The 23,672-nt window shown below is 40.7% G+C and overlaps 1 protein-coding gene and 1 long non-coding RNA gene across 3 annotated transcripts in view; one reads left to right on the top strand and one right to left on the bottom strand.

The window, feature by feature from the left end:
- grhl3 (grainyhead-like transcription factor 3) overlaps positions 1-786 on the bottom strand; it is a 49,781-nt gene extending 48,995 nt beyond the window's left edge. For both annotated transcript variants that reach the window (XM_088602693.1, XM_088602692.1), the window contains exon 1: positions 631-786. In XM_088602693.1, the coding sequence (XP_088458819.1) occupies positions 631-647 (17 nt within the window). In that variant the 5' untranslated portion in view covers positions 648-786. The remainder of the gene's footprint in view (positions 1-630) is intronic.
- Positions 787-2,384: 1,598 nt separating this feature from the next.
- Positions 2,385-6,327, top strand: LOC148649682 (uncharacterized). The gene is made up of 2 exons (XR_015926228.1): positions 2,385-2,803; positions 4,926-6,327. It is a non-coding gene; the product is annotated as an uncharacterized LOC148649682 (long non-coding RNA).
- Positions 6,328-23,672: the final 17,345 nt, after the last annotated feature.

Below are 23,672 nucleotides of genomic sequence, written 5' to 3'. Positions count from 1 at the left end.
CAGGAGAAGACTCAAACTCTAATAAGGTTCAAATCCCTGTTCAGGATTTCTCTTGCCCCTGCGGTCAGTGTGAGCAGAATGTCTGGGAAAAGACTGATAACTGTGAGACCATGTTTTCCCTTTCCAAGTCCTTTCAAGCTGCGTCAGTATCACATTTCTCTATGAAACAGCACCCTGCTTATTTTTCTTAACGCACATTCTTTGGGAATGGGTCTCCATACCATAATTCAAGAAGAAGTAAGAAATCCACCACAATTACAAAAACAAGTACCAACAGTAGGAATTACGATCTCACAGCTCTTAGTCTAATGACGATGCTGTTAATCAATCTTTCACAGGTGTGATTATATTCCAAATCTATTTTTTTTTCAACTCTGCTACGGATTTTTAAGACCTTCATTTTACTTCTTTTCCGTCACAAAATACATGAAAAATGTTTCATTTCTCTAGCACGGCTTCTCATACTACAGTTTACATCCTGCAATACTGAGATTCAGGTGTACAGATTTGTCACAGGATTAAGAAGGAGTTAACATGAAGGCATAATTCAACAGGTAGCCTGTATATACATGAGTATGAAAAATAATGTGCATCTGTTTTAGAAAAAGACTACAAGGAAGGATTACTTACTCAATCTCTTTGGTCATGGCTTCGTCCAGATGAGACCGTTTAGATTCCTTAAGACAGACAACTTGTAAGAGCAGCTAGTCAGATGAAACAGTCATGTCCTGGAAGAGCAGTGTTTGATTTATGCTCACCTGGGTGTTGAGGTTTTTTTTGTGCTGACAGGTAAATTTGCCCCAGACATGTCTGATTGGCTGAGAGCTTGAAACAGGTGCCTGCAGACAGGTCTATGACAGGACAGGTGTAGCTTTCTTAACCCTTTCTCTACTGGATGGCCAATCACTGGGAGACAATTAGGATACTTTGCAGGACAATTGTGGGCTGTGACTCCTTGCATCACATTAGCCAGTTGTTAAAGACAGCTTTTTTGATTCACAGCATTACCTAGATCTCATTTAGAATAAGACTCAGAAAAGCTGGAGTCTACATTAACATATGAATGAAATGCATTTGTTTTTTTCCCTTTTTGAAAAGGTAGGCACATTTATACGGCAGTTTCTGTTCCCTGGTTGCTGTGTCTTTCTCAAAAAGCGTGAAAGGTGTAAATGCTTCTGGATTGGATTAAATGCTCCTGTCTGAGAACTGATACTCGGTATCAATGGTTCCTAATTGGGAGATGATACTCAGGATCACACATGCAAAAAAAGTGTACTTTCTAACTTTCAGTACTTTCTGATTTATTTATTAGTATTTGCTTTCCTCTTGCTTTAGTATCCCTTTAACAGGAGCACAGCACTGATTCTCTTTTTACTTCATATTGTCAATGTACCATATCAAGGAATTGAGTTGAAATTGCAAAAATACTTTCTTGCTAATTTCAGGACTTTAAGTTTCAATAACAGAAAGCAGTGGTGTGAAACATTTCTCAATCAGTTTAGCAAAATATAGATTTTTTCAGCTATAATACAAAGCAATTATTAAACCTGTATTTCATGAGCTACAGTATAAGAGAACACCAGTATTATATCCTATTTTTCAATAATTTTAGTCATAATAGTTAAAGCCTGAATTGCATTTCTAATAGTTCAGGTGGGGTAGCTGCGTCAGCATGGATAGGCTGCAAAGGAACAAGTAACAAGCTTTGTTTCATATTATTTTATGCTTGTGGTAATATTATGAAGGAACAACTAATGGATTTATTTCATGCTGAAAAGAGAAGAAAGTAAGCACAGTGTTTTGGCCATGGAGCCTTCTTCTCTTTTCAGTATGGAATAAACCCATTACTTGTTCCTTCATAATATTACCTCAATAATTAAATAATATGAAACAAAGCTTTAACTAGAATTTACCATTGAGGAAGACCCTCATCTGTCTTCAGTAAACCGTATATTTTGCATACTAAATGAAAATAACTTATTACTCCTATAACAAAAACTCCCTAAGCATTTGTCCTGTTTGCACAGCCTATAGACTGTATACTGTTCAACCTGCTGGTATGTTGCTATATAATAATCTACTACTTTGCCATTGTCTTAAGTTTCTGTTTGCTCCAATGTTTCCTGCCAGATTTTCTGCCTCATTTGTGCAGATGCAATTCATTGTATTATATTGCTATTTTCTTTCTCATCTGACCTCATCTGAATAAAAGGTTTACTGCAGACAGACAAGTTTCATAGTATTTCAGATAACAATATGAATATCTCATTTGATTTCCACTTACGAGCTTACAAGAGAATGTATGGCGCTGAAGAGTTAAAACTGAAATTGATTTTCAGGGTAAATAAGCCATATCGTGTATGGAGTCAACACAAACTGGCCTTCTGTAGCTCATAGACAAACACAACATGAGTGATCTTTTGTAGTATTAAGTGCACATTTCTATAATAATTTACTGAATTTCTATTACACCACCAGTTATGGGAACTAAGTCCTTGTACTCTTAGAAACTGCTCTGCTTAATGAGCCAAACTGCTGTGGAAAGAAAGTAGAAGTGCTTTAAAAAAATAGAAGAGACAGTTGAAAAGAAAACAAATAATCCTTTCCCGCCAATCAAAAGTGGAGAATTGTTTCACTCAAAATGAACGAGCAGCAGAAGGCTGGCAAGCTCAGTCACCGGCCTTCTCTCCGCACCTCCCCAAAACACATCGGTTCAGTCAGCACCTGTGGCCTCTCCGATTCCAGCTGTCCACTTCAGTGACTCCCACGGCGCTGATCGGGACGGAGTCTGATTCTCGGTTTGGTAAGGTTCTTATTCACTACACTTATTCACTGAAAACATGAAACACATACCAGCTGGGGATCTACATTACTGCTCTGTCCCATACTATATCGGATCCCAGCGACTGTCACGAATTTCCTTTGCTTTCATTCTCTCTTGCAGCATTTCCATTGCCCATTTGAGAGGACCTGCACTGGATTGTAATTTTGATTACATCTGCTACGACCTTGTCCTTCTGGAACAGCTCTTACTGCAACATTTTATCGACAGGGTACCTCCCTACGTGTCTGCTACTTAAATAAGAAAAATGACCAATGTCCCCAACACACACACAGAATAATAGATTTTTTTCTTGCTTCCAAGTCTATAACCTGACCAGATTGCCCTGAGCTTCTCCTTGAAACCTGAGGTCTGATTTGCTTTTCTGCTCTGTGACGATGATGCCTTTGGACACTCTCTGATCAGTTTTTCTGATAAGGGCTTTTAAATCAGCACCTCAGGCTATGTTCACCTTCAGTAGATGTTGCTAGAGGGGCCTATAGAGAAAACTCCCTTTGTGAAAACCTGTGGAGTACATCCAAAATATATAACTAAACATTGCACTCCAAAATCTCTAATCAAAAACATTGTTAAATATTAGCACTACATCAGCTGTAACTGCACGATTTCACTATTATAATTTTCAGTGCAGTTTCCAGGGTAAAACTGCTCAAATTTGGTTGAAATCCTATGAACAATGTATTAAATTATAATGCGCTGTAATTTTCAGATGGGCTTGGCTGTGCAAGATCTGCTGGAAATGAGGCACAAAACACAAGCATGTTCATGAATCCACACAAATACATTTCCATTCACCTCGCACAACATATCCAAAAGCTTACGATTGGATATGTTACGATTTTGAATTGCTGTCATTTTAGTGTTAAATGCTGTTTCGCAAGTTATTTGTGATGCTGGCAATCATCTCATGTTGAAACCAGATCCAGCTAGCCTGGCATGACCCAAAACTGGAAGCAACGCACAATATGTAACACAACTCAAGAAATGTCCTTAGCTCATAGGACCATGTCTCTGCCATACAGTGCCTTAACCCCACTCTCTCTGTAAAGACTGATTTTTTTCTGCTCGTTTTCTTCGAAAGGGTAGAGTACCCTGCCCCGTGCTGAGCAAACCCCAGTAGTCATGCCAAGATTCATGGTTTACGATGTCACCTGAAACCCCTTACATGTATGCCTTGGCATCTACTGCATTGAGTTTATCTTCTCTATTTGGTAAAGGATACATGCCAGGGCGCCCACAGACAGAGATGTGATGTGTCTACGGAGTAAGGTGGCAGAGCATCAAAGAAAGCAGCATGCTATTTCTAAAGAAGACACCATTATCCTTGCAATACAATTCACTATTAATCTCTGCATTGCGAATATTGGGATCCTTTATCACTGTATATCTCATCAAAACTGATTTCTATGTAAAATGCTTAATACTGAGAAGTTTCCTTCAATTACAAATAAATAGGATTGAATTAAGATAATTAGTTTAATTTGATGCAAATAAATACTGTGAATAATCTCACCCTGTTGCAACACGGGATTTTATCCGGACAAAACCTTTGATAATGTTGACATATTCCTTATCTGATGTGTAAGAGAGCAGGTTCCACGTAGAAAAGCAAAAACTTTTTTTTTCCAAAAGGCATTATATTATTGTCTAATACATAGAGATATTGAATATAAATGTGGATATTTCTCACATGCCATATATTCTGCATTGCAAATCTGAAAATCTTGCCCCTTGACTCTTGTGTGTGATTTGTATCGAGGGTCCTAGATGAAGTTAGACCTTATCACCCTCATAATGAAAGAACAATGAAAGAAATTACATATTTGTTTCAAAACTCAGCTGATATGGTTTGACACCCTAGGCACTGGGCAATTCCAGTAAAGCTCTTCTGAGAAAAAAAAAACTCCCAGGTTACATTTGACAGCACGCTGACACGAAACGTCAAAAAAATCAACCCTCGTGATCACAGGATGGCAACACCCTGAAGTGATCTCCCTTGTGGTTTTGAAGACATTTATTTTTTCCCCTGTGAGTTTACCACACCATCCATTATTTTGTGATATTCCCACTTTCTCTGTTTCAGGCTTGCAAAGAGACCATTTTGGGCGGAGCGGTGGCACAGCAGCTATGGATCTGCGCCTGTGTCTGGAAGGTTGCCGGCTCAAATCCCACAGCTGGCAGAGGAATCCTACTCCGTTGGACCCCTGAGCAAGGCCCTTAAAACCAGCTGACAAATTCCTAATGCAAGAAACTGTATATGGCCAATAAAGTGATCCTAAGTCTCCGCTGGTCTTCACTGTCTGGCAGTGAGCAGCCGGAGACCATCCCCACCATTGACACCTGTTTGTCTGCAGTGTCATTGTGCCCTTGGAATGCAAATGGGAGGCACAATGAGATGGTTAACTGCTCTGCTAGGTTGGGGGCCTTTTGAAAAATATATTAATCTCCATGAAAGTACTCCAACCCACCTAAACCATTAGCATTTTCAGTGCTCTACCACAGTACTTTATTTGTTTGCAAATGTCTCACCAGAAGCACATATTAAGAGAATCAGTGTGCAAAGTGCCTGTTCTGGGAACTGTAAATGGATAGCAGGTGTTAATGGTAGCCCTTAAAGGGGTAAATACTCAGATAGAAACTACAATATTGGGGTTATATTCCTATTGTTGTCACCTGTTTGTTTTCAGAGCAAATAGAAGCACTACAAAATGGGGGATACATTGACAGTCTAGGTGAGGCTGAAGAAACCTATCTGTGGCATTAAGCAATTCATTATCATTTACGTTACAGAAGCAGTGTGTTCAGAGACTGTTGTCTCCATGGATCATCAGCTCTCTAAGGGCTAAGTAGCAGGAAAAAAGAAATCTGAAAGAGGAATCGGTGTCTTTACTTCTAATTCTTCTGCTCCCGTTTTCTTTACAAACTCCCAAGGCTCAACATAGGGTTTCCCTTTTTAGGTCTGTCCTGTAGAGCACTGATATAAAAGCAAGAAACCCAGTTTTTTTTTTTACCTTGTAGAAAATCCTGGCATGTAGAGCAACAGGGTGGAAACATGTTCCAACAAAGTGCAGCTTTGACAGTAAATCTAACTCATAGTATCACTATGGCAAAATCATGGGGCACCTGACTTGGTAAACATTTACATGTTTTCTTTACCAGAATTGAAAAAAAAATGTTCTTAGCCAGAGATGAACACGCATAGCCGACCTGAAGTGTTAAGGTGTTCCAAAACAAGAATTTCAGTTTCTGCTAAACTGCCCTACGCGGTATCTACAGACATTAGAAATGATTAATTGTAACTCACTGTGTACTGGAGCTTTGTTAGAGTTCTGCATGTATCCTAATGTGCCTGGATATGCTAATTCGAGTGCTGATAATATGTGGATTATGCTTTAGCTGTTCACTTTTCCCCTAAGCTAAGGTGTTGCCAGTTTTCATTTGACATTAAAGGTTTTACCTTTCTCAGGGAGAAGAGGTTTCACAAATGGCTTGGCTGTAGTGATTAAATTCCTAGTGCCTGCACTTCTATGACATCTTAACCACAGAATGACAAATGTGACAAAAGTGACTTGCAGGGTATTTAACCATTAACGAGGTAACTTGTATCACTTGTAGGGTGATATTGCCTTTTTGTCTTATATTGTAAGGAGAAGCATCTGCTTAATTTCTCCCCCATTTATTAAAAACTGTTTGCTTGGCCTTTTATTTTAAAGGTATGCAAATACATGGGAGTCCTATTAGTGCACCGTCTTCTTTCTAACCAGAGCACTATGATTACAAAGTAAAATGTGACATACATTGAACATGTTCTCCATCCCCCTGATAATCCATTTAAAAGCACAGATTCCTCTGTGGGCTGGGCAGAGAGCTGCAGATTGACAAAATCTGTCATGCCTGTCTTTAAGAAGACAGAGCGGAGCACCTGTTGTAATAGTTCAGCCAGTCTGACACAATGCCTGTATGTTTGAAATGAGCCAGTACAGAACACTACGACATTTGGAGCCTGGCCTTTGCCTCTTAAGGGTTGCTGAAACTGGTCTCTGACAGGTGTTTGTCCTCTGTTAGAGAGTGGTCTGGGAGTCCAGAGCCAGAGTTTGTTTAGAGAGATAATTCTTGAGAAAAGGGAAAGACACGTTCCCGCCCCACCTGTACTTCCAGGAGTGCTGTGGGATTGTAGAGGAATGTGCAGAATTTGAAGTGACTTCAAAGAAGCCCATTCAACATGTTCTGCTAGAAAAAGGATCTCTACCGCTTTACATAGGCTGTCTCCGCTCCAGGTTCCTGGTTTTAAATCAGGGTTTTGCAATACCCCTCAGGCCTCTGAAAACAATGCCAAGTAAACCTTCCAAAATTGTTGTTCTTCCAGCTAAGATAAAACATGGGTTGGAAATAAAGGAGCACTGGAGGAATAGCCTGTGTTGAGTGCTATATATTTGCATTCTTCCTCTGGCTAAATGTTGTGGATCTGATTGGCGGCGCCTTGAAAGAGCTTGTGCTAATTAGGGTAGGCTTAATAGAATAGGACAAAAACAAAGCATTCATATCCTGGTTTTCAAGAAACATAGCCCATGTGTTATCCTGTGCAGGTGCCCCAGTCTATCAAATAAAGGGTGTTTATACTGAAAGCTCAGAAGAAAGACAAACTCAAACATCTTCCATCAATCAGCTATGCGCTAAGGTATATACAGTAAATGTGAGACTTTAGACTTCCTATCCCAGTGTTCCTAGTGCAAACACCTCTCCACCAACCCCACTGCCAATAGTGCTATCCTCTGGCTCGTGATAAAGGGTGTACCAAGTACCAGTCACATGAGCTCAGGGCAACAGTGTGAATAAATTGTTATGGTTCCAGACTTGTAACTAGAGGGTTGTGGGCCAAAATCCTGGGTACAACACTTGTGTTGTACTCTTGGGCAAGATTCGTCACCGATTTGTTCTATAACAGGGTATTTATACTTTTACAACAGGGTAAGTGTTCTATATAAGGTATAAAATACCATACTGTATAAAAGGGTAGAAATATAAGTTCCTTTGGATACAATTGTTAGCCAAACAAATTAATAACTGTCTGTATCTCTAGAATCTGTTATAATTGTCTCTGTAAATTCCCTTTTATGAAAGCGAAAGGTTTAATAATTACTACGAAAACTATTTGGATCTAGGCATAGATACTATTTACACACATAACAGAACTTTCTTCATTTCTTTTGGTATTTGTGTGTTATATCATTCATTGACACCAGAAAGTACAAGGCTTTCTAGAGAGAAAAGGCTTTCCAAGTAGCTTGGTCTTTCTCAATATCAGAAGTCATTGTGTTTTGGACCAATATGTTGGAAGACCTTGTTCAAAGATCATTAATGCTGATATGAGTTTTTTGTAGCAGATTCTTTTTAGGATGAGGACAGAAGCACATGTGATTTATCTCTGTAGGTTACAATTACCACATACTTGCTTCAGGGCTGGTCTGCAGCTAGTTCTAGTTCTATTACATCCATTACATTTGTAAGAGTTTTTTTAAAGGCAGCTTACAGATGTTGCCAGTATATATTATCAGCAGCCAGGTAAGCATTGCTGGCCAAGAGACACTCTATTTTTTAACTTTTATTATAAATTTTAGTTCTGTAAAGCACCAAGTATGACTTTGTTAAGATGCCAGATTTAATATTTAAACTTTAATTCATTCAATTAAAAAAACTGCAGCAATTTGGAACTTAAGTTCTAAGATACAATACGATAAATACAATATTTACTCTAGTAAAGTTTAAAAAATCATGTTAAATGTTAAAGTCGTGTTATAAAATATCTGACAGCCCAAAACGTCTTCAGAATCTCAAGACGGAATCATCGGAGCGTAAGACATCTTGAAAAATTAAAACAAATGTAAGGGAAGGAAATAACTAAAAATGCTCAACTGAAACTACTTTCAGCGAAAGGGACTGGAAAAGAGGGATTAGGAAATCAGAGGAGCCGACTGTCTGTGCCCGAACATAAGATGTCATTTCAATACTGCAGCTGTGATACAGGTGGGGATTCTTGTAAAGATAATAATGTCGTTTTTAAAGCACATAACATCTCCAGACTTATAATCAGCATGATAAATCTGCTATCAGTGGTAACCTTGCTGCAGGCCTTCTCATTTCTCTATGGATGGGTTGCAATATTCCCGTGGGATCGTAAGGTGGGAACGTTTTCCAGGGTCCGTTGCCTCATTAGGCACAACTAAACATTGAACATGTACAGACCACCACCTCAGAGCCAGTGGCATGCAGGCTCCGGGGGTCTGGAACAGCCTTCCCAAGTGCTGCTCCGGATTTGCACATCTACAGTTTCACTCCCAGAGTGCGCTCAGCAGGTTTGGTCTTGTCAACGCCGTTTCCAAAGCAAAGAAACGGGGGAAAAAAAGCAATCGAGAATCCAAAGGGAGAGGGAAACAGAAAGCCAGCACTCCCTTTGTGGATTGTAGGCTGTTACTCACGTATGGTCCTTATCGTACTGTTCTTAAGCCTTTTTAAACAATAGGCATGCACAGAGGGGACAGAAAGACAGATGGACTGACAGCCACAAAGATGGATTAGACAGATAAGAAGTGAAAACGTCACTGGAAAAATGGGCTTAAAGATTAAAATCAAACACGCTAGGCACGGAGAGAAGAAATATTATAATTATATATATATACTGTACATGTACTTAACCATTCAACACCTTAAACAAAGTTCGGTAATTTTAGATAATTATAGCAAAAACAAATCAGTTTCTCGATGGATGTTGCTCAACAGGTCACCAGATTTTATCACCTACATTAACAGTATCTTTTATACCCAACTTAGGTCCCCCATGTCAAAACCTGCGCTGAATAACTCCACATGTGAGGCAGTTCCATACCCTTGAGGACAAAGCCAGCCTGCTGTTATATCGATTAAGCCACTGTAAGAGACCACCAATTAGTTTGCCCCCTCTTCAATATGAAAGGGGGTCACCTCCAACTGGTTTGACTCGTATCTAGAGCAAGCAAAGAGCCATGATTGCAGGGTGCTGAAAATATGAAGGGAACAACAACAAAGAAAGACTTTAAAAGTGCCTGCTGTTCATTTGCTGCTCAGGTTTCCCTCTCTGTTTTCTTAGCATGTTTTAGTCTCTAAGGCGTCCAATATTGACAGGGATAAAGCTGTCACAAGCTAACCATGACCGCATTTGCATTAGGTCTCAAGCCAACCATAGAAAAGGCCATTGTCTTGGCAGTGCTGCTGTCGCCTGCTGCAAGCCTTTGTAAGACAACAGCAGACACACGCACACACCCTGCTGCACACACACACACGCACCCACATGTATTCAAATACATCCTGTGCTATTGAAATCTGAACACCAAGCAACTGTTTACCATTCATTCCTGCTTTATGATTTATCAAGAAAAATCACAGCTTTGTTATTCTCCCTGACCAAGCTGGCATCAACCCCCAGAGTTCAAAAGTGCTGCTACAGTTCATTGTTCTTTCCTTTTCTGGGATCTGCTTTTTTTTCTTTTTCTGCCCAAAGGCAATTTTTTTTTTTTTGGGTTTCACTCCCTTCCACCTGCTGGTCTCACTATCTGATGAAGGGAGAGAGAAAGAGAAAGCACAAGGAAATGTGACATTTTAAATCAAAAGCCAGCCATTCTGTTGTTGAGCAAGCTGCGCTCTGTATTCTGCTGAAATGTTTACTCCAGTTTTAATGAAAGACATTTTGGGTATGGGTAAATTGTATCAATTTATTCTTACAGTAACTAAAAGATTTTGTTCAGTCCCAGTCCAGCAATAGACAACATAAAAAAGAAAAAAATGTAATTCTTACTTTGTCTTTTCCTAATCCCTTTTTTAAAAATCCTGAGGGTTAGCTATACCTAAAGTTAGAAATACTGCGGAAATTCCTGACTGACATATTGACCTTTGAAACTCTTCCTGACAATACACTTGTATTGGCTCCACAGCCAGAAAGTAGTGTTTCTTTTCTTTACCTTTTAGCATGGACTGGACCTTCATATGCTAATAGTTTTGCTCAGGGAGCTCCCACCTAAAGTGTGGTATAAGGTATAATTCCTGCAGAACCTTTCATGGGTCCAAATACACGCCAATTGCCAGAGCGCTGTATTATACTGCGAAACTGGCAACTTGAGTTTCTCTCTCCAGATTGGAGCTCATTGTATATCCACCCCTCAAATAAACAATCCAGGTGAGCACATGAAGTTTATTTTTGTGTTCTGCATGTGTCATAGTTCCAGTTTGAATGGGGCGTTCACACGTTAAGAATGATTTCTCCGTACGCAATGAGAGCAGATTCTCCCCTGGAGGGGGAAAAGGTTTTGAAACCCTCCCTGTCTTCATCCCCTGCCTTAAAAGCAAGCAGGACCCCTGTAGGAACTGGAGACCCCCCTTACTGTGCTTACAGGCCTCTGCGTATGGGAAGGTTCTGGAGAGCTGCAGGGGTCTATTTCATTGCCAACCCTGTACAATGGAGGTGGAAGTGTGGATCAGCACTGAAGACCTCTGGTGGTGGAACTGGAAGGTTGTGGAATGCGGTCCCAGATGGAAACTGGTGTACTACTCTTGAGCACGATTCTGCACTCACGCTCTCAAGTAAAATACACAGATGTACAGTACAAATGAGTACATGTGCAAGTAGCTAACAATGAACATTTCGGCCAAATTAATACAGAAACAGAAATAACAGCCTTTTTTACGTGTGACTACACAAGTAAATGACTTGCGACTACTTTTACTAGTGACTACTTGCAAAATCCTCAAAGGCTTTGGCAAGGTCACCCCAGAGCGTGGGCTTTGAAAAATGGAAATACAAACCAGAGGGCCTAGGTATGCGACAGTGTTTTTAAAACTGAGAACAGGAGGACTTTCTTTACCCAAAGAGTTGTGGGAGACGTGGCCTGGCTTCCCAGCAATGTTCCCTCTAATTTCTAATGATGATATGCGCGCAAATAATTCACGTTGTGCATTTTTTTTTCTCCCAGTGACAAAAACTTGTGCGCACTACATGGAGTGTATATAAACTTGTAAACCTGAAATTATTTTTGGTTAATATTTCTCGCAACGGAACACACAGCAAATTATGACTTTTCGGATTGGCGGTTTCTACCATTCCGTCAAGCCGTTCCACTTGAAATGAACTGGCAATTCTTTTGCTCTTAACGCCCTTCTCCTCTGTCGACATAGTGAATCGATATTTTTATTTTTTTAAATAAAATAAACTTTTAAGTGAGTAACACAAACCTGAAAACAGTTAGTCTACGTTTCTACGATATCAACGTTCAACGATGCACACTGTGCAAACCAGAAAAGGAAAAGGCCGTTTATGGTGAAGCGCAGAGATCCTAAAGACCGGGACAGGGACTCGACGAGTCCAGTCGTGGAGAATGAGTGTCGAGCGAGCCTGAGCGGTGAGGTACGGTACGAGACTACGGGAGCATAGATATCGATGATACCGACGATCGAGTAACAGTAATAATGCACACAGCCAAGCCGCAGCCGGTCTCAATATGGTCAATTTCGCACTTTTCAGTTGACGACCGTGTTTGTTTCATTATTTTATATTTTTTTGGAATTGTTTTGTGAGCGCAGTTCAATCTGCTTTGTGCGCTGATATCAGAACCTGTGTGCCCGTGCTCAGGCGCACAGTTCAGAGGGAACATGACATGATACCCCAGCTTCCTTCAGGAAACAGCTCCTTGACTCCTAAATAAGCCAAACACCCTACTATGGTTTTTGACGATTAGGAAATTATTAATTGTTCATTAGAATTAGTTGAGTGATTTCATCACATGTATTTTCCAAGGCTTAATCTGTGTTGTTGGAAAGTTCCTCTGAGACAGGAAACTCTCACACAAAGTCCACGATTGTCTTTTAAAGACACAATCCACTGAGAAGGATTATTCTGATAATTATTGATGAATTATTGGCATTATTTATTATTATTCTGATGCTATTTTAAATAAGAAAATATGGTGAATATAAAGGGAAATCAACTGCAGAAAATGTTCTGCACCAAACAAAAAAAAAGGTGCAATCCACTTATATTAAAGTTATGAACTAATATTATGCAATGAAGTAATTGCATATTCTGTTTTTTAACATTGTGTGGAGGAACTAATTTTATTTTTTAAAAAGGTTTCATATTTTTTGCCTCTGTTTCTGGTGGGAATGAAGTTGATGACTCGTGCTCCTTTCAATCCTCCCTCCCCTGTCCTGCAAACGGAAAATAATTTATGAAGAATTATCCCATTAATCCCACAAGATCATGTGAGGAAGACTTTCACAGTCCTTGAAAGGAGACGTGGGGTGAGGTCACTTCGTTTTGAAAGAGAATGCATGGTGTCAGCAGCCACTGGTATTGTTGCTGGATTTAATAAAATACAGGTAACCACGGTGAAGAAGGAAAACTTCACATGCCTTTATTGAAGACACCACCATTTTCAAACAATGCCTTAATCGCCTGTCTGTACCTTGCCCTCTCCTCCAGCAGTGTGTCTCTAATTGCACTGGCAGATGCAGGGATGGGGATAGAAGTTCCCTCTGCAGTGCTGTGGGGGCAGAATTCCGCAGAAGCACAAAGCAATGGAATGAGAGGTCAAATGAGGCTCTTCACCAGGACAGGGTGTTTTCGTCTTAACATGGCTGGAAAGCAAAAATTCTGCTGAATGATTGCTTGAACAAACTTAATGTTTTACCACTGTGTGGCGTTAATATGCTTATTGGAACCACTTTGGGTGCAAAAAACATAGAACTCTGAAAAATATATTTTTTTTAATTCCGTTTGAACAAGTGAGTTACTTGTTCAAGTGGTTACAGTGCAAACAATGAGAAAATGACACCGCAAAACAAAACCAGAGGAAACAGGTGGAAACCGTGTGGCAGTGCATTTAAACCCATGAACAGGAGGCACTTCTTTACTCAAAGGGTAGTGAGAGTGTGGAACAAGCTACCCAGCCATATTGTTGAAGCCCATACCCTGTCTCCCTTCAGGAAACAGCTGGATGTTTCTTAAAAAAAAAGCAGAAAAGATTAAAGCACTGGAAATACCTGTGAGAGACAAGACAGCAATATGGGAATTCATTGTTCTGTATGGTATGTGCTGGAAATGCTGTATGCATATATATATAGATGCAGCACTTCAATGAGAACAGAAGACATGTACATGAGTCCACATCCTAAATTTATCTCTTTTAATCTACTTGTACAATTTCAGATACACCCATGAAATATGTCTCTGTTGCCTTGGTAATTAAACCATGATTACTTAGTCAGCATGAAAAAATGAGTCGATGAGTCATTTCATTGAGCATTTGGGTGGGTCCATTTGGATAATAGCTTCTTTTCAGTAGTTGTTGGACAGATTTATAGTCAGGTTCTGGCAAATGCCTTTTTTCCCCTTTAAGACATATAGAAAGCAGTGCAAATGAGGCGGATCCTTTCCTTAAAAAAAATAATCTGAATTCCATCCTTTTGGTTTTACAGGTTTGATAAGACCCCACGCATGGTGACGTATGATCATGAAAACTTGCACCCTATTCTTATTTGTTGTCACCCTTGAATCAATTTGAAATATTTGGAAATATGCACAGAGACAAGTCTGGACAAGAGAAGGATTTTGGATGTCGTCCTCAATGTGATTGCATTCCACCTGAAAAACATATACAAGGCATACAGTCTGTTCACCAATAGTTTCTGGTCTGTTCAAGTGTGACATGTGTTACCGGTGTTCAAGTCACAATAAGTGCTTTACATTTGCTTATTTTGAATTTCACAGGGAGATAATCATGTCTAGGTTATGATGCATTAGACTGCTTGTAAAGACGTTTTGTGTACAAGAGCCAGAATTACCTTATAAGGAGTTATGCATGAACTTAATATGGAATTGAGTAGCTGAAAGCTGAATTGTGAGTCATTACGTATGTGCTATTCCTCATGAAACTTTTCCTATGTCTACTGTATGTGGTGTTTTTCCATGCTTTCACTGGGGTATATCTGGCTTCACTGTCCTTTCACTGTTGTATCCCAGGCAACCATTATAAGGGACTAACTGAGGTGAAGGAATAACAAATGTGTCTTTGAAAATTGTGTTTTCTTGTGAAATGTGAATTTGGCGCTGATTTGTACATCTGTACGTACAGGGTAGCTAATATCTCTAAAATGTCAAATGTAACCTATATAACCACATTATGTATATGCAGCTCATCCGTGCACAGAATCACTTGAAAAAACAACATGATTCTTCGTGTGATGCCTGATCAAAATTTTCCTTGATCAATTTTGTTGGTATTTTGAGTCTTTTACTCCGCTTTTAATAAATATATATATATTTTACATTTTGGCTATTGGTTTATAAGATTTGATTCTATGGCAGATCATAGACCCCTGCCGGCCCTGTTCTCACTGGACTCTACTATTCCACTGTTACTTTCCTCTGCTGCCTCAGGAAGATCCTGGCTCCCATCCTGCCACTGCGGGGACACTGTCCTCTTCAAGGAGAACGAGTCAGAATGAGTTCTTCCACAGAAGAAAACCGGGATCTGTATGTCTGAGGATCCCATCCGGCTCTTTCTTGAAAAGAAAAAAACAGGACAGAATCCTTTTCAACAACAGGGTCTAGGCAACTTGTTACAGACACCCGCCTTCTTTTGTGTAAAGACGTGTTTTCCATCCTTGGCCTACAGGGCTTCTCAAGATATAGTTACAAGGTCTTAAGAACTGTAACAGGTACCTGCAACGTTTTACAATTAAAAAACAGAGAAGAGTGTCTAAATTTCAAGGCACCGGGATTTCATCTAGAACGTTTCCTTTCTGGTCCCATGACTCCAGTGCAGTCATCTTCTGAAGAAAGAAGCTGGTTTGCCTAGCTTGTTTAATTGTGCTGCCTGAAACACAGGGACACGGCAGTGGAGAGCAAGTGTTCAACTGAATTCTCCATTCACGTTCACAGGGTTTCAAAACAAACATATTTCTTTCCTCATGTTTTCTCTTCTTTCTTTATTTGCAAAAGCAACGTCAAGCCTACTGACACTCCAGGGCCACGTTTGTACACTATGTCCCACGGAGAGTGCTTTCTCAGCACCCGCCCTGTGTGTCAGAAAGATGACAGGAAATGCCCCTGTAAGGAATAATAGTGGAATATATAGAATTAATCAGGAGGAAGCAGTCTATGTGTTTGTAAGTGGCTAGTCCAGTCACATACTGTACTGAGTGCATTTTATTTATATTAAATATGCTCTCTTATTCTCTATGAGTTTTTATTTCTGAATGTAGTACACAAGCAGAGGACTTTTACAGGAGAAGTTTTTTATTTCCAGCTCAACCTCAGAAATACACATGTCATGGTTGAGAAAGGGACTAGTCAAGCACATCTTTCACTTTCACAGAAGTTACAAATATGGGGTGGTCTCAGAAAAAACAGGAAAGTTTAAGTGTGGACAAGTTACTATTTTAAGAACTTGTGTGTGTTGGTGCCTCAAGCTTTTTTTTTTTTAGTGAAGTTGTTCTACAAACATTTTAATAGTTTTAAATATTTATTTTTCATATTTCGCTTGCACTTTTAAATTGGTGTTTTTTTAAACCATTCATCACAGCCATGAAAAGACAAGACTGCTTTCACTTTAACTAAAGCAGTGGAGAAGGGACCTTAATTTTGAAACAGGGAATGCTGCACATGTCCATTATTAAGTCTTTTGTGAATTTACTTTACTGGAATTTTAGCTTCACTAATTTTTGGACCAAGAGTTTTTGTTTTTATGGCTTACAAACTCAAACCCACAACAGCACTTCCTTTCCCTCACCTACAGATGGGTTTCTTTACCTGAGGTGACAGCTTGTCTGCTGTTTGCAAGGAATGCTGCTCCTGTGCGTGACTGGCTTGGAGATTGTAACACCTCGGGAGCCCCACTGGAAAATTACAAGAGTCATGATGACAGATCATCCTATAGAGGCATGTGCACTGGTGTCTTGTGCCAGGCAAAGTGATTTTCACAACCTAAAGGATGCCTTGCACGTTTCTTCCACGAATATCTTTCTCAATAAAAATGCTAAATCTTTCAGGGTACTCGGCACACAAAACAAAATAGCCTCAGAGAACAGATAATGAACATACAATCTTGCAGGGGCCTTGATCAAATATACCTGTGCTCATTCTTCCTCCACATCATTCTGTGTTATTATGCAAACCGTAATAATAGGTCTCTGTCTTTGTTTAGTAGATGAAACTATCTTACAATATCACCTAGGTGGCTGTGTCAGCATGCATAGGCTGCAAAGGAAAAGTGTAGGTTTATTCCCCGCTGAAAAGAGAAGAGAACAGGTGTCAGCTGTGTCTCCGTTCTTTTCAGCATGGAATAAACCTACACTTCTTCCTTTGTGTCTTACAATATGAGCAAAATACCAAATGTACAGTAGCACTGCAGGGATTTCAAAACAACTCATCTCTATTACAGGACTGGGACTGAAATCCTAGGCACTTTCTTTCTAACACTTAAGACTGGGACTTTAAGACTGGCAGGAGAATCCATGAGTTATATTGCTTTTCCCTTCTTTGGCTAAACTGAGGGGGTTTCTCATGTAGCAAGTGTAACGAACAGTTCTTTCCGGACCCTATGCGGACGACACAATCCGACAAAGTGGGGGAACACTGGGGAAACGTCATGCAGGAAAACGGGGCTGAAGACAGGGGGGCGTGTCCAAGGTGCGCTGGTGCACGGGGGAGGTGTGGCCGAGGCGAACAATCCGAGAGTAATCCATAGAGTATCCAAAAACACACGAGAAAGTCCAAAACCAGGAGATCCATCAGAGGAAGGAATTAAAAACCACGAAGGCCGGGTCGGAACCGGCGGACGAGGAACAGGAACAGGAACAGGAACAGGAACAGGAACAGGAACAGGAACAGGAACCGAAGTTAAAACCTTAACGGGACCAGGCGCTTCCTGGTCCCGGACTCGCACGATATGGAAATCAGATGCAGAGCCCGGAAGAGCGTCAGCGCCTGGCTTTTAAGGTGGGCAGGGAATGGGAAACAGGTGCAGAGAATGAAGTCTTTAGTGAAAGGGCTGGAGCACCCTTAAGGAGGGGGGACTATAGTCGTGACAGCAAGACCTACAAGAAGAGCCCAGGCTGAGGCTCTCCCTGTCAAGAAGGCTAACATGACCAAGAATTGCTAATTTGCTGTGGGTGGCCTTTAATCCCGCTGTTTGAATGGAGGGGTGTCCAGCGCTGACTTCTCCAAGCCCTTGTGCACCTGTAATGTCTGGCTTTAGCCAAACCCAACTGATGCATTCCTTTGCCTGTCTCCATGGCTTGACCACTACATCTGATAGCAAGATGCACGCACCTCTGTGCACCCCTTTTTAGCAAGACATTTCCACAGTTTCTAGCACCCTCTCACCCGGATTAGCTGACAGTTTGCTGTCACATTGAGAGGCTGATCAGGTGACTTGGCTTCCATAGTTGCAAAACTGATTGTTCCCAGAAACACTACTCCCTCCACAGTGACATCTTCACTGCGCCTTTGCCCTGGAGTGGAATGTGTTTTTTTCTGGGTGTAATTGCTGCTTGGCATATTTCTTGGAGTGTACAGTACCACATAGTTGCATTTATATTTGGATGGTCTTTTCCATTTGTCATCAGCGTAGCATTTCTCATTATTTAATTTCCTTTTATTCGTTATTGATTTATTGATTTATTGAGTATTACAGCTGGGCTGTAATACTCAATCATTGCAGTATTTCCACACTTTAAAAAGTCATGTGCATAAGGATCATGGGTGCCAATCTATGGTGAATGGGCAGTCCAGTATCCCACAGGTATCAGGGAGTCTGTCCTATAGTACTGTGGCTGTAGGGAAGTTGCTGCTAAAGATTTAGTAAACCTGTTTGTTCTTCTGAACAGAAAAAAAAACATTTTCCCACTTATTCTAGAATGTGTTTTGTGGGCAGATGCTAGCGTGACATTTTTTTGCTGAATGTGGTGACTCAGCTTTGTTGAATTTAACTAAATTCTGCTTTTGTTCAGTGCAAAATTCAAGCTTCAAGCTCTCCAGCAATGTTTCTTTGGTTAGTCATGACAGAACTCCATATTTTTCACACTGAAGGCTTCTTCAGTAAAATTGCACGATATCATCATCAAGTTCCCACCTCTGAGGGAAACACAGAGTACACACTGAGAATTTAAATACTCCAGGTAACCTCATTCCATATCCCCTGTATATGGCAGAAATGGCAGAAAACCAGAGCCCCGCATCACATTGCAAATGTGTGTATCGCAGCAATGAATGTTGATGTTATGTAGTCAGTCCTACCTCAGTGAATGTTCCTTAATAGGTGTGAGCCTGGTCAGTACCTGGATGGGAGACCTCCTGGGAAAAACTAAGGTTGCTGCTGGAAGAGGCGTTAGTGGGGCCAGCAGGGGGCGCTAACCCTGCAGCTCATGTGGGTTCTAATGCCCCAGTGTAGTGACGGGGACACTATACTGTAAACAGGCGCCATCCTTCGGATGAGACTTAAAACCGAGGTCCTGACTCTCTGTGGTCATTAAAAATCCCAGGGTGTTTCTCGAAAAGAGTAGGGGTGTACCCCGGCGTCCTGGCCAAATTTCCCATCGGCCTTTATCAATCATGACCTCCTAACAATCCCCCTCTATAAATTGGCTTAATTACTCTGCTCTCCTCCCCACTGATAGCTGATGTGTGGTGAGCGTTCTGGCGCACTATGGCTGCTCATCCAGGTGGGGCTGCACATTGGTGGTGGTGGAGGGGAGTCCCCATTGCCTGTAAAGCACTTTGAGTGGAGTGTCCAGAAAAGCGCTATATAAATGTAAGCAATTATTATTATTATTATTATTATTAATAATAAATAAATGAGGGATTTATGGTGTCCAGGGCAGCCAGCTTCATGAACGATACAGTACATAAATTTCTAGGTAGTGTATTTTTTAGCAAATGAATATAGAAAATGTAGTCATAAAGAAAAGAAAAAACCGTGGAAAGTTAATCTTTCTGTAATTCCAATAGGTACCTCTTCACGAATTTATTCCACAGAACAGCGGCGGTTTCTTAAACTGTGAGGAATGTGTTTTGTTTCTAATCAGTGACTGTGAAAAATAAAGACACAACGCTGAAAAGTGTCGCGTTATAATAATGACATATCACCGTATCATCCATTTTCCGGTTAAGACCCTCGAGGGACTGTTTAATTCGCGGATTTCAAGTTAATTGTGAGAGGAGGGAGTGAGATGCCTTTGAAATACAAGTTTTTGCGCCCTCTCCTGGACTTGCGCGGAATTGTTTTAACATGCTCTGCAGCATGTTACGAAACGCGTTTTTGCTGTAGTCAGAACATCACCTTAAAGTCAAAATCCATCTAAGAATAATGTATAACTACGAGTAATAATTTAACATATTAAAAAACAATCTCCCTATTAACATAGCTCTGCATAACGTTAGCTCAGACCGCAGTCCTTCTTTGCAGTGCTAATTTCAATTAGGAGAAAGTAGTATCCCCAATGGCAATTTAACAGCAGCATACAATATAAACTAAACACAAAAACAATACACGTCAACATTAAGAATAGAATCGGCTTTTGTGCAAGGTTATGGCTATAGGTATAAATGAGAACTTGAGTCTAACTTTTTTTAAATTGAGAAGCCTGTTCCTGTGTTCTGATGGGAGTAATCGACATTCTTTAAACAAACGGCGTGAAGGGTCCTCTAGGATTGAATATATCATGTCGTGTCATTTCCCAAACCGCTGTATACCCTACGGTGTCGCGGGAAGCCGGAGCCTACGGTACACCCTGGACGGGACACCAGTCCATCGCAGGGCAAGTGCAAGCCAACCAACTCGAGAAATGCCCGGGGATCTTTAATGACCACTGAGAGTCAGGACCTCGGTTTAACGTCCATCCAAAAGACGACGCCCACTACAATATAGTGTCCCCGTCACTATACCGGGGCATTAGGACCCACACAGACCGCAGGGTCCCCTACTGGTCCCACTAACACCTCTTCCAGCAGCAACCATAGCTTCCCAGGAAGGCTCCCATCCAGGTACTGACCAGGCTCAACCCCAGCATTGAATATGCTTAATTCAATTTATTCAAGACTCGTAATCGATAGACCCGGGCCTGTTCAGAAATATCAGCGCTAGTGACTGACTCTCTGACATAATTTGACTCCCTTTGTTTTTACTCCTCAGATTAAGCTTGCCAAACCAGCGCATCAGTGCAAAAGTGAAAGCAGATTCAATAAAAATACTAATAAAAACGTATAAGATTTTTAAAGAAAACAAATAAGCTTTCTTATGAAAATGCTGTTGCCCAATTACTGATGTCCACAGTGGCTGCGAAGGGAAAACGAGTTTTTTCTGTCTATAGGTACTGAGACCACAAGCCTCGGTATTCAGATCTGGAATTTGTTAATATTGTAGCAAAATATGTATTGATTTAATTCCCCTCGTCTCAGCTCTCTTCTGTCTCGATTTCTTCAGCGAAATGTCTGCAACAGAGATTGATTCGATGAAAATATATTCGTGCATTTTAGTTTTCGTGCTAACGCTGCGTTGTGAACGTTCGTTTTCCAGCTAAATACTGGATTGTTGCATGTAAGTAATTGAAGTGATTTTTTGCACAAAACTAATAGATTTCTTCCTCATACAGTAAATGGAACTCGCTCGACTACGCTTGATGCTGTGGTCTTCTGCAATAGTAACTCGTTAGTCCCACGCCTCGCGTGAAGATGGGAGGTTTGATACAGAACAGCCGAAGGCTCTCTGCAGCTGTTGTGACACAAGACAATGGCATGCGAGTTTTTATTTTTAATGTTCCTGTCACGCTATGGTTGACTGACGTTCTCTTATTAATTCTAACCATTGTTTCCTGTTAGTAAAACAAAAATGAAATGATTGCTCAAAAGATTTAAATATAGAAGCAACACTAACAACAAGTACGCAATATCAGACAAGCCAGTTAGGAATCAATTTTGATTTAAGGAGATTTTGATACTCGAGATGTTTTTTTTTTATTAAAAATAAACCTGTGGCTGATGGAAATGGATGGTGCACATTTACAAAATCAGAACTAAGATGTTTAGCTAATATCAAACTAGTGCCTCGGAGAGGTTGTGAAAGAATAAACTGCGACCAATTGAATACATGAAATAACAAGAAATAATCCGACTTTATGATTTTGTTTTTAATTTTCACTACCGTACTATAAATTGTACTGGCTCTTAAACTCTTAAGATATTTAAATATAAAAAAGAACTTTGTTGAAATAGTAAATATGGATCGTTTAATAATACAAAAATAGAAATAGATATGCATCCATATTTACGTCTTTTTTGCCGGATCTGACATAAATCTCCCAAAAGACACATTTTACAAGTTAAAGGTTTTTAAGCACAGCACGTTTGCGCCATCTACCGAATGCATGATGTACTGCAAAACAATAATGTACATGTGCAGCATATTGTTAAAACATCTTTCTTTCACCTCAGAAACATCGCTAGACTACGTCCCTAAACTCTGGAGCTCTCTCCCCAAGGATATCAGTGAGTCACCTTCTCTAAACTCCTTCAGATCCAGACTCAACACCTTCTTCTTTAGAAGGGCCTTTACTGAACTTGTTCCATTTTTTACCCCTCTGCTCCTACTGTATTTAGTACCACCATCTAGTGTCTGCTGTGCGCCTTCACATCGGCTTTATCTTGAGTATTTTTTAAAAATGTTTACTTGCTGTTGTTGTCATTCTGTAAAGCGCTCCCCGTCACTATACCGGGGCTATATGAGAAGCCACCTTTAAAGGCGCTACAAACAATTAAGTGTATTATTATTATTATTATTATTATTATTATTATTATTATTATAACTTATTGACACCGTGGCGGGGACACTATACTGTAGTGGGCGCCGTCTTTTGGATGGACGTTAAACCGAGGTCCTGACTCTCAGTGGTCATTAAAGATCCCCGGGCATTTCTCGATAAGAGTAGGGAGTTATCCCGGTGTCCGGGCCAAATTCCCCCCTCGGCCTTTACCGGGGCCTCCAGATTGTCCTTGCCCTGCGATGGACTGGTGTCCTGTCCAGGGTGTACCCTGCCTTGCGCTCGCTGCCTGCCGGGTAGGCTCCGGCGTCCCGCGACACCGTAGGATATACAGCGGTTTGGGAAATGACACGACATGACAAGTAAAACCGCTGGAAAAGAAGCAACACAGTAAAAAACGTTCGAGCCGGGAGCGACAGCCTCAGAGTAGCACGTAGAAGCTGAATGAACTCCACGCAGAAAAGAGAAAACTGAAGATTTTCTCTCCTCAGTCTCTTTCAAAAGTGCCCCTTACACCCGAAGATCGCTCAGCTGCTGGAACCTTGTTTTCGCCGACTCAATAAAAGAAATGCTTTCAGTTTTGCATGAGAAAATGGCTGCGTTGTAAATAGTGCCTCGCAGCTCCTGGGTTCCAGACCGGCCTGGGATCCTTCGGTGTGGAACCCGCATGTTCTTTTCGGGTCGACGTGGAAAATTCCCCGGGTGCTGAGGTTTCCCCTCCCACCTATATCTTGTAAATGCTGCTGCGACCTTCGCCCGTACAATCGGATGTTTTGTTCCTAGATGCTTGAAACGCCTCAAAAAGACCGATGCAGGCGCTGCAATGATACTCGACACCAGGAACCGGTAATGTGCGTCATCATGCCCCGGACAAAACTGATGGTGAACCTGCCCATTCGGATCATGCGTTTTAAAGGAAACATGTGGGAGGGGGTGATAATATTATTGTTAACGCTTAAAGGCGTCGTGTAATTTTGCAATTCAGCTGAGA

Source organism: Lepisosteus platostomus, chromosome 13, assembly GCF_059453375.1.
Source record: "Lepisosteus platostomus isolate fLepPlt1 chromosome 13, fLepPlt1.hap1, whole genome shotgun sequence".
NCBI classification, from domain to species: domain Eukaryota; kingdom Metazoa; phylum Chordata; class Actinopteri; order Semionotiformes; family Lepisosteidae; genus Lepisosteus; species Lepisosteus platostomus.
This window is presented reverse-complemented; position numbering and strand designations above follow the sequence as displayed.